Source organism: Pocillopora verrucosa, chromosome 6, assembly GCF_036669915.1.
Source record: "Pocillopora verrucosa isolate sample1 chromosome 6, ASM3666991v2, whole genome shotgun sequence".
NCBI lineage: Eukaryota > Metazoa > Cnidaria > Anthozoa > Scleractinia > Pocilloporidae > Pocillopora > Pocillopora verrucosa.
In genome coordinates this window covers 23621159-23640211 of record NC_089317.1, presented here as the reverse complement: position 1 = coordinate 23640211, position 19053 = coordinate 23621159, and the positions used below count along the sequence as shown (strand labels likewise).

Here is a 19053-nt window from a genome sequence, read left to right as displayed (position 1 = left end):
TGTGAGCGAGTATACTTCAGTCACGCAAGTCACCACTATTTCAATTCGAAGCGCATCGATTCCTCTATAGGGTAATTACTGTCAACAATTATGACTGTAAAGTAAAAATTTAAAAATTCTACACCAGTTTCATGTAGCATCTTCGTTGCATTTCAAGGGACAGCTGTCCAAAGGATTGAATGTAAATTGGGTTTTCTCGGAAATCTTTAGGTGAGGTCACATGATACGTCGGTCAAAGCCGTGTTATGATTGAGTAAAGGTGTAAAGTGTCGTAGCAACGATATCGCTTTCCGAAACAGAATTGTAACGATAGCTGGTTTGGTTAGGATCTGCTTATTCCTTGAAAACAAGTCATGGAGTCGTTAGAAGATGAGATTTCTACGCTGCGTAGCCGAGTACTTGATTACAACATCGGAAAGAACGAGACTTTCCCTGATGCCCTGGAGGGCGAAATGGAAGGATGCTTTATAAACATTGTGTTCTTTGGAATGTTTGGCTCCGGAAAATCCGCTTTGATTAATTCTATTCACAAAGCTTTAGATCTCGATGAAGAGCCAGCCATAATTCAAACTACCGGTAAGGATGGAACGAAGACTTTGGAGAGTTTTGTTCTTCCGGGAATTCCAGTAAAACTTTATGACACGCGTGGATTTTTCGCGATGGATATTAAAGAAGAGGGTAGGTTCTGTTTAACTTTAAACTACCTGTTGAAATACTTCGAATGATAAAGTGCGCAACCTCGTGGGCTTATGAAAAACTCTTGTCGAAATTGGAAAATCGTTCGCAAACGAAAAGTTGTCAAACCGGAAGTGGGTGGACTGACGAAATTTGTTTACATTACCTAGTCGCCGTTGTTTGATTAGCTCTCAAATATGTGCTCGCAATTTTAATGAAATTTCATGCTTTATATTAGAAACTATCTTTTAGGGAAGCCTAACTTTATTGTTGCAACCTGTTAATTAAAAAGGCAGCACCCCATATTCAGCCTGACTAAGTAGCAGGCGCAAACTGGTAGGTGAAGGAAAGTTTGTTCCATTGTCTACACAGGAGAGCTGTTTCGTATTCTGTTTGGCATTCATCGACCTGGAGAAGACTTGAGTCGAGATCACATGAGCGCACAACTGGCGGTAGCCGCTGGTCCTGCAGCCTATAAATTAGAAAAACGCCCCCTGGTCGACCAGATGCATGTTGTCTTCTGGGTCTTAAAAGGTGTCGACATCAGATTCGAGGAAGGAAAGTACAGAGAGATCATAAAATTTGTTCAAGAACAGCTACGAAGTGCAAGTGAGTAGATGATGGTTATAATTATAGCATAATTTTTCAGTATCATTATGAAAGGTAAAGCATAAGCAGATATTCTTATCACCTAATGCCTTTACTTGGTTTTCCTTTGGAGGATATTCCTCGAAAAGTAGCTTCCCATTCCTTCCTTCCTCTTATCAGAATGGTAGGTGATTGTTATGTCAAAGGCTTTTGGCAATGCCCACTTCATTTAATGAATGTGCATTACACAATAGGTACTCTTGGATATACAAATATATATATATATATATATATATATATATATTTATATATTTTTTTTACCACCTTAAGGTGTGGATCTTATTCCACATTAAAATATCCAAGCTAGCCGTTGTTGATCAAATTGAGATTTTTAGGAACATCGTACATAGAGTTGTATGTACACTAATTCTGGAGACTAAAATCAGTCAATATGCAAATTGGACGACTGATCAAGGCATGGTGATGTCATTCACTCAACCCAGTTTTATTTCAAGTCTTCTTACCTATCTGGCCTCGACAACGTGTTTAAAAACAACAAAATTTTCCCTCAAAAGCGAGAAAAAGAAGGCTAACTTGTATGCGCATAAAAAGTGATAATCGTGTCCGTCTTTATGACAGAGGTCTGTTCAGATTGTTAAAAGAAAGGTAAGACCCACACTGATTAAGTGGAATGCTCAGCGATGTTCGTAATACGACCAATTCGCCCTCCTTTGCAGTCATAACAGTGTTTACTGTCATAACATTTGACGACGAGATCCAAAAGAGGCCCAACGCTGACGAGGAGAGAGAGAGGTTGACCAGTGAAGCTATTGAAGTCACCGAAGGTGAAAAGAGAAACGTGTTTTTCATCGCCAACCCAGCACGAGGACAAGACCTAGATCCCTTTTACAAGAAACGTGTCATGAAAATGTTGGAACGGGCATTAAAATGCGGTGAGCGGTCAATCAGGATGCGGCAAACTAAAAGAGAGAGCCCTAAGAAGCAGGCACGGAATCCAACGTCGGCAGTTGATGGCCTCAGGTTTCCAGTTCCAGTGGAGAATGACGACGAACCTCCACTCACGGCTTTGACGGATAAGCATAGCTATGATCATTAAGAGTTCGCCAATACAGTGAAAAATGTGTATACATTGTATATTTTGTTGTATGTGTATACATTGTATATTTTTGTTTTCATAGCCATCGGATTCATTTTATCTTTCTCAGTATGTCATTGCATGAAATCTTTGGATCAATATCAGTATCCACCTACCCCTCCCCTAACCCAACATTAACCCAAACTTGTTATCAATTAATTGTTGTTGGGTTAGGGGGGGGGGGGGTAGGTGGGCAGTTTCCCACATAGTGGTATTGATCCAAATCTTTTTGATTATCCAAACGGGACATGCGTATCCCATTTTATAAAACTGTAATCGTGACAAGTAGGTTGAGTAAAGGCAACCAATAAACATAGCAGTAAACATTGGATATTTGACTAACAAATGAAAAAAGCTTCGACTTTGCTCTGTTCTCTTGTAAAGCATTCAGGAAGTGTTTAGAGCACTCAAGAAGAAGGCAAAAGACTCGACTACGTTTCGTGTTTCCCCCAACACCTTTTCCGTGTTCATGCAGGGACGAGATTCATATGGACGTTTCGCGAATGTTGCACAGACAGGTCTGACAACTAATTTTTAAAAGCTGAAAGTGCCACTTTGTTACTAGACTTCCACTTTACGATGCTTTAATTTCCTTTTTTTATTATTACACCTGAGAATATTTCACTGCCATTAATGCTGCAGCTTATGTAGAATAGGTAAATTCGTCAACTCAGAACAAAACATCGAGGCTTAAACTTATCACTACAGCATCATAAATGCCTGCTTGTATGTTGGACTGCGCGCTCATTTTCAAAATGTTTTCATTTTTACGGGGCTGATTACTAACTTTTTCAAACACTAAGCTAGTGTTGTTCAACACATTCAATGTGTATATGAGAGTACTTCTCTCTAAAATTTAGCTCTAATCCAGCGGTAGCAAGAACTAAGGTGATTGTACACAAACATACCCACTGCGCATATGCATGTTTTCATGCAATTACAGATACTCCACATATAATACTTAAATTTTTGCCAACAATTCATTTTAATGACACAGTTGACTAGACCATCACCATCGGCAGTGAACTGCACTTCAGTATCAGGGACCAGCTTCCATTTTTCTTCTAGGTCCAGCACGACCATTTCAGATGGCTGCCATCCTTGTTCCCATTCCACAACGTCGTTCTCTTCGTAAGAGATTTTTCCGTATCTCAGGCGCGTCTTAAGCAACAATGTTCCTTTTGGGTGGTTTACTAAAGCAGGTGTTGTGTCAGCGTCTAAAGAGAGTACAAGATATTAATATAACAGCTAATTATAAATATGAGTGCAGTCAACGCCGCCCGTTAATAGTGGTTCAGTCGTAATCAAACTGTACTTTTAAGAGGTAGTTTAGTGTTAACAACAAAGTTGAAAACGTAATTGACCACCGTAAAGAGTAAAAAAGCTGACGTTTCGAGCGTTAGCCTTTCGTCAGAGCGATTGTACTTTTAAGATTCGTCAGTAGCTCATCCGAGTCAAAACATACAATGTTTTGTTATCCATGTAAAAGTGTTTGAGCTGTCCAATTTATTTATACATTGGTTCTCAGCAAACGTTAAACAGTATCTCGAGAAAGAGAGAGGTAAAGGGATTACTCGAATACAAAAAGAGAAAGAAATTAGTGTGTTTTATTTTGTTGAAATTTGTGATGCATGCTGACCCGATTTGCCCTTCTTCGCGCAGAAAGACGTTTATAATTACATTTCTTAGGCAATATAATTGGTTAATAAAAAAAAAAAACAAACAAAAAAAAAAAACAAGAACCATTAACGGCAGGTCTTACACAATTTGGCTTGTTCAAAAAGAATCAAGTTATAATTAAAGTTTGTAGAGTATAAAATGATTAGTTACCTCCACATTCTTTTGAGCTCTCTTCCCGGTTTGATTCTTCACCTTCATGACTCAGTACATCATTTTTTACAAGCGGAGCAGAGGAGTCTTCCTGCAGAACCTATCCAGAGAAATTATGTAGCATTGACTCGTAAAGAGATATTCTCCCTATTTCTTACAAATGATGAACAAAGGGAAAGGGAGGGATGGGAGCATACTTCAATCAGCCATCCAAAAAACGTGAAAAAGAAAGGCGTTTTGCACCACCATACCTCATGATCCTCTCTTGGGAGGGCTAATGACGGGATTGGCTTTGGTTTTGGTTGATATCGAAACTTCTGTCCTTCCTTTTTTGGATCAAAGAAGTGCAGAAGTGCCTCCTCGTGGATCGTTCGGTGCTTTGAGTTCCAAGACAAAATAAAACTTTTTCTTCCATCAAGGTACTCGTCATCAAACTGCGAGGTCACTTTTCTTCGTGCCCAGCGTGAGATCACACACTGTTCCTGTTCAGTTTCATCTTTGTAATACGTGTCCCCAGCGATGATTATCAACACTTTGTCACCTTTATAATCAAAAAGCAATTATTACTAAATACTACTACTACTACTACTACTAATAATAATAATAATAATAATAACAATGGTGTTATAAAAATACTGTGATAGTGAATGATTTTGACGACGACCATAATGATGACAATGACAATGGTAACGGCATAGGGAAGGGCAGTCGAAAGCGACAGGGACGGAGACAGGTACAGTAACAGCGACAGACTGTGATAGAGACAATAAAAGTGATAGAAACTGTGACAGAGAGAAAGACATTGACAGAGATTGTGAAAGAGACAATGACAGTCAAAATAGCATGGAAGGTGACTGAGACAGTGACATTAATCAAGACAGTGATATCGACAATAGCAATAACAGTGACAGAGTCTTTGACCGTGATGATAACAGTGATGGTGCAAGTGACAGCGGCAGACAGTGACAGGGGGAGTACAAAGACAAAAACAGTAACAGTGACAGTGAAAACTATGGTGACAGAGTGAGTAGAAGTGACAATACCTGTAGCAGTAACAGCGAGAGAAACGTTAAATTTTGGTGACATTAACGGTGACAATGGAAGTGACAGTAAACATAATAGTGACCGTGACCGCGATCTTAATGATGAAAAGGAAAAATATAATTATGTGAGTGTCTTGACTTTTGCAGGTTTGGGCTTGAAAATACCTCTATTAAAATTGGTAAGGACACCGTCCATTTGATTTTGCGCTTGAAATTCAAAACGTTGTCATCGGTTATGTTATTCCTAATTTTCTCGAGACTCTAAATGCCTCATTTACTCAGTTCACCAGAATAACCCTTAAATACAAGATTAAAACTCACACTTTGCGGCAAACCAAGCATCGCCCGACTTGTTAGTCTAAGCTGCGGGACTCTGTTGGAGCCCCTTATCGAAAGTGAAAGTAGCTGAATAATGGTAAAACAATGCGGTAAATCCGACTGGTAAAAGCTTCCATCGATGCTTCATAACAAAGTGCTAATTCAGACTCAACTTACTCTTCTAGGCTTGTTTTATGACACCGAAACAGGTTTATTTACGAAAATACGACTTTTCAAACGCTTCCGCCCTTGAAATACTCACCCGTGGCTGTTGACAATGCTCTATACAACTTGGCGTAACCAATTCCAGCGTTTTCTTCGTTGATCGAAAGCCGAGATTCATTTGCATGGACAGCGAAAACGGCAAAATCAATTTTTAACTGAGGAATCTTGGTGTCGCAAATTTCAGACATGCTTTTCAATCCAAAATATAGCTTTTCAACATCGATCTTCAAGTTGTGCTTCTCTTCCATTTCAAACAGAAGTGCTTCGACTTCTTTTAGCTCACATGTGTTGTCGCAGTTGAACAGGTAACCTCTCATCGATTCTCTTTCCATTTTTTCCAGAGGCTTTTAGAACTCAGAAGCGCTTTAGGAAGGAGTACAGTGTTTCAGAAATTATTGTTAACCGCCGTTCCGTGAACTGCGGAATCGATTGTTGCAGATCGTTTCTTAGAAACGAGATCAATCTTCGCCAATCATGAGCAATAGCTAGTGTTGTTGACGTCGTCACGTAGCTAAAAAAATTCACTTGCCCTTGAAAATGAACTTTGATAACGTGTACTAAAATAAGAAGAGCTGATGATATCTAGCAAAGCTAAGTAAAGTTCAAAATCATCCAAGTCACACTATTATTACAATATCGGGAAAAAAATTTGTATTGATTCATCGTGGTGATCAATACGAAACAAATGTGAAGTACAATCGTCTGTCTCTCAATGTAGTAATTAACATAAGTCACTTCGGAAGTGAAAACAACGACTTTACATAATTTCTGGTCTTTTACAGTCGTATTTCATTATAATTTGCGTGGGAGGAAATAGCTCTTAACATTCCTAGATGTTGCTTGAAGATTTCAGCACGAACCCAAAGCTTTCGAGGGAAACCAAATAAAAATAAACGACTGTCTTCTCAGAAGCGTATCCTCGCGGAAATAAAGCACAAAAAGTAACAATAGATACCGCAAACAGATTTGCTCTGAGACGCTCCAAGATATCAGTATTGTTATATTCCATTCAGTGACAGAAGTCCCAGTCAGTGTCAAATCTTTTCTCAACCTTACTTGGTTTTCCTAATGAGGGGTACCAAATGGCGAGATATTAAATAAAGAAAAAAACCGGAAGTAGCGAAGAAATGAAGAAATTATTGCGTGACAATTCCGAGAAAGGCAAATGAACTTTGTACTAATGAAATGAAAGCTATCCGTCTGTAAACGAAGCTTTGAGGCCAACGAACGAAGACGCATGCATTAAAAGCTCCCTGATAATAAGAATTGTCAAAAAATGGCGAGCCCAGTAAGGTCGATAAAGTTCCACCTTTTTAACTGTGATAACAAGCTGGACTCAATAGAAACCTTGTTGCTCAAAATGGCAGACGATCTTAACCTTAGAATATTGGTGGATAAGCGAAATTTTCACGTTCGTGAAATTTCGGATGTGTGTGAAAACATCATTCCTCAGCTACAAATGGATTATGCCGTCCTTGTTGTCCATGCACTTGAATCTCGTCTCTCTATCAACGAGGACAACGCTGGTATTGGCTACGCGAAGATCTACAGAGCTTTGCTGCGAGCGACTGGTAGGTTGACTGTAAACATTGAAATGATCATTTTAATATTTGTGCTCTTGTAACCTATCGCTGCTTTCTTGAGATGACTTATTTTCACGATGTAAGAAGTTTTCTTTCAAAGGTGATAAATCGTCGTACTTCGAGAAGAAATTCAGATAACAATGGCATAGATGCTTAATGCATATTTACATACTCTCATCTAATTTGGCTTCGAAGGAAAAGGAGGAAAGAACATAACTGGATCCGTTTGTTAATGCCGTTACTAGTGGTAATAATACCAAATGATCCAAGCACAAGATCTGACAATGTCTCATCAATGTGGTCGACTTTTGAAACTTTCCTGATATATATCTACACACAAACGTTAAGGGACTCGTTAAGCCGAATTAAACATCTTAGAGTGCTCTGAATAACAACAATTTTAATTTTGTACAACAAGGCAAAAACATTTTTGGAGAGAATTTTATTCAGCGTAGGTCGAGATGCCTTACTTTCAGATCAGAGTCCATCATGATGGCATGAGAACTTTTGTCTTCTAGAACGCTACGTGCCATTAATACCGTGCAAGCCTCTGACCTGTCTTGTCGTATGATTCGCGAGGGGAACTGTTACGTTACTCCTGTTAGTTGTAAAAAAATATTTTGATTATAATACTTTTCTTTGACCAAAATCAGCTCAACTGAAGCCAGTAATGATAAACTTTCCATTGTCATTCGTATTTTGTCCAGATTTCACTCTTTATTGTCACGAGGATGATATTATTTACGACTTATTCACATACACCGGACTTTGTACTTTTTGGAAAAAGATATCTTTTCAGAAAATCGGTGGTAAAGTACAGCGATTGCTTTCGTTCGTGAATTATCTCTACCGAAATAGACATCACTTAAACAAAATACGTAGTTTTCCAAGCTTTGATTCACTGAGATGTTTGGCACGAAGAAAGATTGAAGCTGAGATGTCAGACATTTTCCAACATGTATGAGTGACGTAATGATATTATTATATCCCTTCTGCGGGGTTTTGGTCTGTTAATGAGCATGATTGACTTACAGTAGACAGAAGCCCTCCTGGAAAAAGCATGAAAAATTCTCCCCGTCAAACTCCCTTTTAAAGAATCGTTTACTTATTCTATATAATAGTTTACTTGTAGTGGAAGTAACCTTGGACTCCAGGCAGCTTCCAAACCCTCTTGCAATTGGTCGAAAATAATAACCATAAATCAAAACGAACATTTTTGAGCGCCTTCATCCCCCCCCCCCCACACACAACGAAGGCCCTTCCTCTTCATTCTGTGGGATAGAAAGGGGCAAGTAAGAAATATGAGGGACACTGAGGACTTTAAAACGAGGAACTTTTTAACTAAGAAGTAAAGCCAATCTCAGTTAAAATATCAGCTATGTAAAGGTGTAATATAATACATTTTGTCTTGTACTTTAAGGAAACAAAGTATTGATCATCATTGGTGGCGATAATGAATACAGGGATCAAAGCGAAGAAGAACAGGTTGTTATCTCACGCTGGGCACGAAGGAAAGTGGCGTCACAGTTTGATGAAGAGTATCTCGATGGAAGAAAAAGCTTCATTTTTTCTTGGAATAAAGCGCATAGAGAAATCCACGAGGAGGCACTAAAGCACTACCTCGACCCTAGTAAGAAAGAACAGAAGTTCCAGTATGTGCCAAAAGCAAAACCAAAAGCAAAACCAAAACTAGAACCAAAAGCAAAACCAAAAGCAAAACCAACACCAACACCAGACGAGGTATGGCTTATTTTTTATTTCCTCTTAATTGAAATCTGCTATTTTTGTCAATGGGGATGAAGTCATTAATGAATTACGCGAACAAATATTTGGACTTTTTGTAAAGGAACAAAGCCATATGCCTGTATCTAGAAATTTGGCAGTGAATGTTATTTTATATTTGTGAACTCGAGCAGACAACTCCTTTCAACTACTCTTAACCTGCTTGATTTATATCGGTTACGCTTCATGTTGACAAGTCCCTCAAAATGGCGGCCAAACTTGGAGATTGCCGAAAATTAGGTAAGTTCACTGAGTTATAAAGTTCTCGTAAAGGTCGGGCCGCAAAGTTTTTTTCTGTAGTTATCTTTTCTATGGCACCTACTTCCTAGCTATGTTAGTTGGATCAGTTAAGAACGCCTCACTTTTTCAAAAATTTACCTTGAATTTGATCGGTTTTGGCGTGTTTGATTTAGGCGAACCGATAAGGTGTCATTCAAGTCTTCCTGTTTCCTTGATTGACACGTGATGTTTACGAAAGTCGCCTCGATAGATTAGATAGAGTTAATATACATGGCTGTGGTATTTGTTTTTTGCTGAGTTCCGTAGTTTTTTGTAAATTGTCCTCTAAAGTTGTATGAAATTAAAGTCTTGAAAAGTGTCACAACAAGCCTTCGCTCGAGTGAAATTTAATTTCCATAAAACTCTGAAAAATAAAGAGATCCGATCAAACTGATTGTGGTTTTAGTATAGGTACATGAATGTCTTACAACACACGAGAAACGAGCGAAATCCGTGTCTCAAGCAAAATCGACCGGACCGCTCTTACAGAGACACTCTCTTAAGCCCCCTCTGGCATTTGCTCCGGTCAGATTCTTTCCCACTAGCTCAAAATTTTTATAAAAGCAGCTGAGCAGGAAACATGCTGCTGAAGTTGGGCTGTTTTTACTCTTGGCTGTGTTTATGTGATCCTCGTATAAGTAGACACCTCTACCTTTTGACAACTCAACCATCTAAAAAGGACACACAAATTTAACCATAAGGTTTTCATAACAATCATGTCCTTTACACTTCTGTCATGTTTTTAATGTTAAAATTGAAGGAAGGCTATGGTGAACATTTGAATTTTGAAAGTGCATGACCACTAAGGCAGTGAAAGCACTTTCAACTGATTCCCTGCACAGAAGTTTTCAGGTAGTCCCTCCTACAATAGCCATGTAAGAAATTATTTAAAACTCTAAACAAACTCAGTCTACATTGCATTTGATGGTCAGATATGCCTCTTAAGCTCAAATTATAAAAAATATATAAATTCAATAACTTAAGCTTTACAGTCTAATTGCCAGGTATTAAGCCTTAAAGCATTTACCTTGAAGCGTGCTGCCACAATCTCAGGGACTTTCCCAGGTCTGGGGAGCTCTTCATAACAACCATTCACTACAACAGATAAATGGATTACATCATAGCTTTAATTACCTAGCTAACATGGGAAGATTAAATATAGCAATCAATCAGTGAGTCAATCTGCTTGACTGTCACCAGTATTTTAATCCATAAGTATGTAAATGTGGAAAAATAATCTTCCCTTCAAAATAATATTCATATCTTAATACAAGCATCACTATTTGAAACACAATAAAATACAATTTGCAAGAGTTGCAGCCTTATTAAAGTGATTTAAAATGGTTTATTCCCTACTTTCAGAGTTATTGTAAAATTATACAAGATAGACTATGATCAACTGGTGTCCGTCTTTCCCCTCACAATTAGTCAATCCAATGAGAAGCAAAAGGAAAAGCAGACAGGAAAATGCCCTGAACTCTCTATCTTATCATTAAATATATGAGTGCTAGTTATGTAAAAAGTGAGATATAATTACCTTGAGCCTTGAGTTGAGAAATTTCTTGATTTTGTGCAGCTATGATTTCCTTATACTCCTCACATTTTTGGCAGCTGTGGTTGAATGTGGACCTTGGCTTTTTTCCACCCACAGTTGGTCTTGGAGGAAGTTTTGGTTGACTCTGGGAGAAACCCCTGGGTCTTTTTCCACCAACTGTTGCTCTTGGGGTTTGTGAAGCTGGTTTGGCAGAGTTGGAAGGGGGAGGAAGAGAGAGGGGGGGATGAAGGTAAGATGAACATTCAGATATAATATCTCTTCCACCAAAATATTCTTCATCATCCATGGGTTCAGCCCTGTCAACATCATACTCCTCTAAATCAGATAAATTGGTAAATGGCTGCTTGCTTTCGACATCCAGATTTCTTGCTAAAGAGTTCATCTCTGCAAGTATGCGGTTATCCCTTTCCATCAAAGCAGCTCTTTCCTTTTCTTTTACAGCCTTTTCCCTTTCCTTGTTTTCCTTAGCCTTTTGTTGTTCTACTCGTTTCTTCTGTCGTTCTGCTTTCTTTCTTGCAATTTCTTCCCTATCCACCATTTCTTTTTGTGTGGATTCTTCACCCTCCTTCTCCTCACCGACATTCTTTCTGTTTTCCTTTGTTTTCTTTCCTATCTTTTTCATTTTCCTTTGTTCTGTTTGTTTGGGGTTTTTCAATTTCTGCATGGCAACTTTTCTTTTCATCACTTCCTCTTTATCATCTGCAAGTTAAAACATCTCCAGCTATCAAAAAGACCAAAAACCCCAGCTATCCATTAACAGTAAAAATAAACTTCAGTTGCAGCAACCAATCACAGCACAAGTTTGCAACAAAGGATTCTACATCTATTTGTGATTTTGTTGCCTCCTCTTTCATCTATTTGAAGCTTGTTTTAAATTATTTTTATAAAATTAAATTATTTTATTAAATCCTATCAACAAAATATACAACTTGCAAGAGGCACACCATGTACCAGTAGTTTGTCACCATGCCTTTTCCATTGATTTGGGATTACAATATCCATTTCTATCCTTAATTACCTCCAGGGCTCGACACTAGCCACACATTGGTAGAAACACACATGGTTTTCAATCTCCACCAGCCAGTCTAGCTAGTAAGCAAACTGAAATTGTTGCAACATCTAAGTTGACACTAACCACTTGGCTAGTAAGTTGAAAAGTTAGGGTCGAGCCCTGACCTTAATCATGACTTTTTCAAAAAGATTTTAAGAAAATGGATTGTATTTAAAGTAGGTAGCACCATTTTCATCAATGTCATGCTTCCATGATGAAAAACCGAGCCATTTCGTAACATTTCAGAGCTAATTCTTTCAGATTTGTATAGAAAAGCAAAATCAAACAACTTAGCTTCCTATCACAAGATGATCAAAACAAAACAAGTGCTTAGACTCACCACTTTCAAAAATTATTGTGCACAAGTAAAAGGTATCCCCATACTGTGCCTCTTTAAGGCCATCTTCCCTTGTTCTAAAGTTGTCGTCAGTTTTGATGTCCAAAATACCGTCATCTACAAACTGAACCAAGTAGTACACTGTACGAGCAGGAAAGAAACATAAATTAAAAGGAAGTTTTACATATTAAAAGGAGAGTTAAATAGTAGGAACTGAAAGTATTATTTCAAATATGTGCTCCTAAATTGTAAAAATATAATGCCCTAATTTTGACATGAAGTCATGTACAAACAAATAGAGAGTTACTGTTTTGTGGTCTCTGGGGTCTCTCAATTTAAATCACCCACGGTGTGCACACGTGGCCTGAATTCGAAAATGAGCGCGAAAGTTATGAATAGACATTTCAAATTGCAAATCAACCACAAGAAAGCTAAATATATTTCATTTTCGCATTCCTAAAACTTATTGTCACCCAGGAGCATTCTCGGAAAAGTTGTAACGGGCCGTTGCCATTTCATTTCCCGGAATTACCACAGTACCCTTGCGAACTGAATTCCCAGTTTTCTGGGAATTCCTAGGAATTCCTAGGAATTCCTAGGAATTCTCAAAAATTCCCAATTATGCAAATGACCCTTGCAAACCGAATTCCCAGTTTTCTGGGAATTTCTGGGAATTCTTAGGAATTCCTAAAAATTCCTGGGAATTCCTAGGAATTCCTAGGAATTCTCAAAAATTCCCAACTATGAAAATTAACTCTGATTTAAAAAGCTTGGAATTACTGGGAATTTCTGGGAAAGGAAGACTCCAGTTTTGTGAGGACTTGGAATCCCTAGGAATTCCTAGGAATTCTCAGCTTTACAAACTACCTATAATTTAAGAAGTGTGGAACTCTTGATAATTTCTGGGAATTGAATTTGAGGCAATTTTGATACCCTGAGGTCCACATAAATTCTAAGAAATTCTCAATACCTTGAATGTGAAGGTTTTAAGAAAAAGAGTAATTTCAGAGGCTTAAAACTTTGGTTCAATAAAAGGTATGCTATACAAAACTTACCAAGAGATATACATACATGTACATGTTTATAACTTAAAGATCATGAAATTTATTACTCAAACTAAGTTTTAGTAAATCTTTACATTAATCTGGATTTTCTCATGAACCAGCTGTCAGTTATGTTAAATGGAAATTGCCAACTTCCACAATAATTAACAATAATTACATTGTTATCTTACTTCCCTAACCTACATTACTGGTTGCCTTTGTTAGAAAACCTTGGAACAGTCAAGCTCAGTTGCCTCAAACGCTGCCAGAGACTTTTTGTTGACAATACTTTTAGTAGAAATTTCATGCCTTAGACAAACAAATTCAACACCTAATTAATCTTTCTTTTTTCATGATTGTTGTTGCTGCTTTTTTTTTTCAGTTTTTTGCTCTATTTTCATGACTAATTGCTGTAATTTGTTTTGCTGTTTTTATTCTTACAAAACATTTTTGTAAGAAAAGGGGAACATTGACTACCTCTGTCTTGTCTGCATGCCAAATGTTTGCAAAGTGTGTGGATGATCCACAAGTATTGGAACTCTTACAAAAATGTTTTGTAAGAGTTCCAATACTTGTGGATCATCCACACACTTTGCAAACATTTGGCATGCAGACAAGACAGAGGTAGTCAATGTTCCCTTAGAGGAAAAACACCTTTTATATGATGTCTTCAATTTACTTTATTTGAAACTCTGATCTGAAAATATTTGTCAACAAGACTTGTTAGTAGTGAGAAGTACCAACCAAATTTCCTTTCATAACTTAATTTCTTAAATGTCCCAATCACTGGATCTCCCAAAAAAATATTACATCTTTTTATTTTTGGTGCAAATTACAAGTCCTTCTTTATATAAAAATGAAAAGTGATAGTCACACTTCGATAATAACAGCTCTTAAGTTTACTTGTTGTTCTTCTCTGTCTGTCAGCTATCAACAAGATTGTTTTATACTTCGGGCAGTGCATAACTATTTGTGGACCAGAGTTCCAACGCAGCTCTGTAATCGCATATAGCTACTCCTGTCTCTTGTACAAATGTTTCTCCTTTGTAAGACGCACTCTACTCTGTTGTCAATACTGCTTTAAGTTCATTGGAAACGACTGACTGAGGAATCGAGATGGCGGTGTTGGAACGTGTTGCTGAACGCTTGCTACGGTCAAGCTTTGTAGATTTAGGTACTGGTACACTGGGATCATCTATGTATCTCTTATACTTCCGAATGTGGTATCCTTCTTTTATAAATATGAGGGTAAAAGACGATTTGTAGTCGCATTCAAAACTGTGATTGGCTTGTGTTATTTCTCACCTTGGCCATTAACACAACTCAAGTGAGTTTCGAGTCTTTGTTTCCTCGACAACTTTCGGCCACAAATCGTGAATTTGTAACACGATCGATTCTTTTCGATTATTTCTACATAGAGTGAGCTCACATCTTTATTTATATCACCAAGCTATCCATCTCCTAGAAGCAGAAAACCGGTCGGAGAAGTCAGAATAAAGTTAGGCGCTTTTCTTAACACTGCAATCGGCAAGCCAGCGGATTCACTTTGCTAGCCAATTACAAGTCCTAAAAGATCCACGTGATCATGCCCGTGATCGGAAACAAAGAAGACTCCATTTGGCGCTCATCTTTGAATGTACTTTGGATCGGTTGATCGCTTTTCTCAACTGTTTTGCTTAATATAACATTTCTAAAGATAGCTTTTATTGTGGTTCAATGGGAAAACGAGAATAGCGTGAGTGTTGTAAAAGAAAAGAAAGTCGTTGGCGCCGTGGAGTTAAAAGAAGGGACAACAGTTAGACATATTGACTGGTACAAACAAGGGTCGAGTGGCCATCTGTAAAGCTACGATTTTGAAAGTTTGTGGTGAGTAAAAATTGCGATATTCGTTACGTGATCAAAATCTTATAAAAGAATAGATGTAGCGGGTTGAATTAAGCTTACATAACGCTCGGCGCAACTGAAACTAGAATAATTCTGAGAATCGAATCGGTCACTTGCATGCCGCAGTTTCTTAAGCTTATGCTTTACAATGAAATAAACCTATCAGTAAGGTTTCAAGATTCCTCTAGTCACGTTTGGGAACATTCAAGATTCATAATAGGAACTGTTATTAAACAAACCTTAGTACATAAAGAAGCCCTCCTTGGTAAAAACAAAATAATGTATTCAGCCCTTTTTTAGTAAAATCCATGAGAGAGATGTACTAACTCCAATATAAAAGTCACTCAATATAACAGAGATTTCTCAATTTGAGAATCCAATGAATGCCCTTTTCCTCATAGCCATCTTAAAAGCCTGGTCTGAGCTTTAAATATACATATTTTAATATATTATTTTTTTTCAAATTCAGATGTCAAGGAATCCAGATACAAAATGGTCAAGGTTCTTGTTGACAACCTCATTCAAGGCCAACTCATTGTGAGCCCAGGAAAAAAATACAAACAGTACAAACAGCAGCTAAGTTTGCAGTTTAGGATAACTTCATTCTAATTTATTGTTACAGTTACAACAAGATTTTAATCAAAAAATCAATTTTATTTGTCTGTAATTAGCCCCTTCACTCCCAAGAGTGCTTGGTTTTCAAATATAACTTAAGATATTGTATTTTATGGAAAAGAATCAACAGATTTTATTCACAATTTGTGTCAAACCAAATTTAATGATTGATTAGAACTATTTTATATGAATAGTTGTAATTGAGGATTAATCCGTATGAAGTTTTCAAGAAAGGAAACATAAATCAAATTCCATCCTAATATTACCACACATTGATGTTAATTAATCAAAAATATTTTACATGTAAGCCTTAACTAAGCTTCTAAATAAATTTCATTGAATACTTGAATTTTAGCTGGGTTTTTTTTAATTTAAAGTATTTATTTTATATTATTAGCCTCAAATTTTTGCTTAAAATTCCCAGTAATTCTTAAACATTCCTAAAAATTCCCAAAAATTCCCAGAAATTCCCAGAAATTCCCAGAAATTCCTAGGAATTTTTTAGATTTACAGCTTTTCAGGGAAAGTCATTGGCTCTCTGAGTTGGAATTCCAAGTCCTGTTGGCTATAAACTTGGAATTTCTGGGAATTTCTGGGAATTTCTGGGAATTTCTAGGAATTTCTAGGTTTTTAGAACCAGAGTTGTTATGGTTGGGAATTCCTAGGAATTCCTAGGAATTCCCAGTCCGAATTTACCGTGAAAATTCACACCTTTATTCCTAGGAATTCCTAGGAATTCCAAAAGCCATTTCGCAAGGGTAAGAGCAAATCGCGAGCATAGGAATACGTGTACACAGTGATCTAAAAGGACGTGTTTGATTAGAAAAAACTTACTGAATCATTCCATGGCGAAAAGCAGGACTCAAACCGTTTATCTTTTTAACTGTGATAAAACGTTTTAACTCGATTCAGTGGAAACGCTTTTACTCGTAATGAACGGTGAATGCAATCTCAATATTGAAAAGTTTCATTTTCGTCTGAATCAAATGGGGGAAATTTGCAAAACCACTATTCCTCGATTGCAAATGGATTTTGCGGTTTTTGTGGTTATGTACATGAATCTCGACTGTCGATCAACGAGGACAACGCCGGAATTGGTTACTCGAAGTTCTACAGAGCTTTGTTAGGCGCCACTGGTGAGTACAACAAGAAATCAGTTTCTTTAGAGAAGAAGATTTATTTGACACTAAAAAATTAATAATTTATTATAGATATGTTTTCGAAAGTTACAAAGAGATGGATTTGATTCGGGTCAGACGACAGCTAGATTTTTAAACATTGCTGAAAGACAATAGCAAACCAACTTTCGCTTTAGGCAATCGGCCGTTGGTCACATGATATTTGCATTCCGTGCACATGTCACGCAAGAGCAAACGGAAGTTTGTCACACTAGAGAGTGTTATCCCCTGGAGTCACTTTTAAGACAAGTAACTAAAGGACATTTGCTATCTTTTTAAAACGATGGTATAAAAAATGCGTTACGCTTGCCTATGGGCGACCGTACCGTAAAAAATCTAACGGTGTTATGGATGCGATTATATTCCATCGGCTCTTGATGAATAATTACGGTATATTATTTACACGAGTGGAGGTCAATCATATTAAGTTGGCAACTTTCTATTGCATAACAGTCAATTTTAAAATTAAACTTTGTCCAAATGTGGTAAGTACTCTGTACTTGTAATTATCAGTTGTCGGAAAAAATTCTTGAATTCATAATTAGGGGATAAAGTGTTAATAGTCATTGGTGGCGATGACGACTAAGAAGATGAAGAGAAAAAGCCAAGTGTGTGATCTCACGTTGGGCGCGTAGAAAAGTAGCTTCGCAGCTCCGTGAGGAGTATCTTGATGGCAGAAAAAGCTTTAAATTCTCATGAAGCGATAGACACCGAGCGATCCACATGGAGGCACTGTTGCATTTTTTGGATACCACCAAGAGTGGGCAGAAGTTTGAATATTTAACAACATCAGAACCTGTTACTTCGGCTCCAGTGATAAATACTGAGAGAGAAGTATAGCATATGTATTTTTCTTGAGAGTAAAGCTGTGAATGTTTCTCTTTTTTCCTTGATTTTCCTTTTTCCTTTTTGCTTTTCCTCCTCTCCAAAACCATTTTCAGTTATAGTTTTAGGGAAAACAGGTTATATGAATCATTGATTCAGGGAAGCAGATCATATTTTTTTTGTCTCACGATTAAACCTCTTTATCCCTTTCCTTTGAATAATCTTTAGAGGATAAAGGGAAATTATAGAATAATGTGTTTATTCACACCCCAGAGAGAAGATTCTTCGAAAAAGACTGAGAATGATGATGGAATTGAATCGTGCGGACGAAATGATCATAAAGGGACAAGTCAAGATGAAGTATCTAGTTGGGAAGGTAAGAATCGAAAACAGGATTCTCATCCTCAACTCAAGAATTCTTTTCCAGAGTGTTTTGGTCTTTGGGGTCGCTGTTATCGCAAAGGCACAGCTCTTCTGTCTCTCTAAAACGCAACAGAGCTTTGAAAAACAAAATCAATATCTATTGTTTTCTTTGTTTTTCTTCTTAATGTTTATCACAGAACCAGATACAGCTACCTCTGACTACCCAGCTGGAAAGGTGCTCTTGGAAACTTACATGCGTTATGGACAGATATCTGATCAGCGTCTGGAAGTTGTGCAGTCGGAGGAAGGTTGGCGGCCCTCCACCCAAAACGAATCAGACCTTATGGAACGCCATAAGCAGACACCGGAGGCTAGAGTTAGGTTTATTAGTGATGGAAATGCAGACGTTACATGCGTTGTTAAGGACGTGACGCCTGTTTGGAGCAGGTTTTGGAATTATCTCAGGCCGTATCTTTATTGTATATTTTTCATCTGTGGTTTCTGGGGGATAAGTCGTCGCATCAGAGCATTGTGGCCACGAGTTTGCTTTTTTTATGGCTAAACAACCAAACAAATAGTAGAAAGTGACTTGAGCATAAAAGTACAATATAGTGATGCCCCAAGAAATGCATAAATGTTTTGGGACTGGTCAGTGGAATCTGACTTTTTCTTAAAAAATACTGTTGTCATTGTCACCTCTGTTTCATCAATAAAGTCCCACCA

General features: G+C 37.5%; 4 protein-coding genes across 5 annotated transcripts; 2 read left to right on the top strand and 2 right to left on the bottom strand.

Annotated features, from left to right (window-relative positions):
- The first annotated feature begins 77 nt into the window (after positions 1-77).
- Positions 78-2750, top strand: LOC131779850 (uncharacterized). The gene is made up of 3 exons (XM_059096432.2): positions 78-678; positions 1048-1284; positions 2001-2750. Exons 1-3 carry the CDS (start codon positions 354-356, stop codon positions 2378-2380), a joined length of 942 nt encoding a protein of 313 aa, XP_058952415.2. The 5' UTR covers positions 78-353; the 3' UTR covers positions 2381-2750.
- Positions 2751-2986: 236 nt separating this feature from the next.
- On the bottom strand, positions 2987-6872 carry LOC131779848 (uncharacterized). Its single transcript, XM_059096431.2, has 4 exons — positions 5873-6872; positions 4501-4790; positions 4250-4349; positions 2987-3636 (listed from the first exon to the last, which is right to left on the bottom strand). Exons 1-4 carry the CDS (start codon positions 6165-6167, stop codon positions 3269-3271), a joined length of 1053 nt encoding a protein of 350 aa, XP_058952414.2. The 5' UTR covers positions 6168-6872; the 3' UTR covers positions 2987-3268.
- A 169-nt stretch (positions 6873-7041) lies between these two features.
- LOC136281503 (uncharacterized) lies at positions 7042-9796 on the top strand. Its single transcript, XM_066167912.1, has 2 exons — positions 7042-7406; positions 8839-9796. The coding sequence occupies exons 1-2, from the start codon at positions 7112-7114 to the stop codon at positions 9216-9218; spliced, it is 675 nt and encodes a 224-aa protein (XP_066024009.1). The 5' UTR covers positions 7042-7111; the 3' UTR covers positions 9219-9796.
- A 49-nt stretch (positions 9797-9845) lies between these two features.
- On the bottom strand, positions 9846-13087 carry LOC131790526 (DNA ligase 1-like). Of its 2 annotated transcripts, none has more exons than XM_066167909.1 (4): positions 12426-13087; positions 11017-11755; positions 10507-10574; positions 9846-10150 (listed from the first exon to the last, which is right to left on the bottom strand). In XM_066167909.1, exons 2-4 carry the CDS (start codon positions 11714-11716, stop codon positions 9938-9940), a joined length of 981 nt encoding a protein of 326 aa, XP_066024006.1. In that variant the 5' UTR covers positions 11717-11755; positions 12426-13087; the 3' UTR covers positions 9846-9937. The 2 variants fall into 2 exon arrangements, with proteins under 2 accessions (XP_066024006.1, XP_066024007.1); XM_066167910.1 differs by having other exon boundaries at positions 11017-11733.
- Between the last annotated feature and the right edge of the window lie 5966 nt (positions 13088-19053).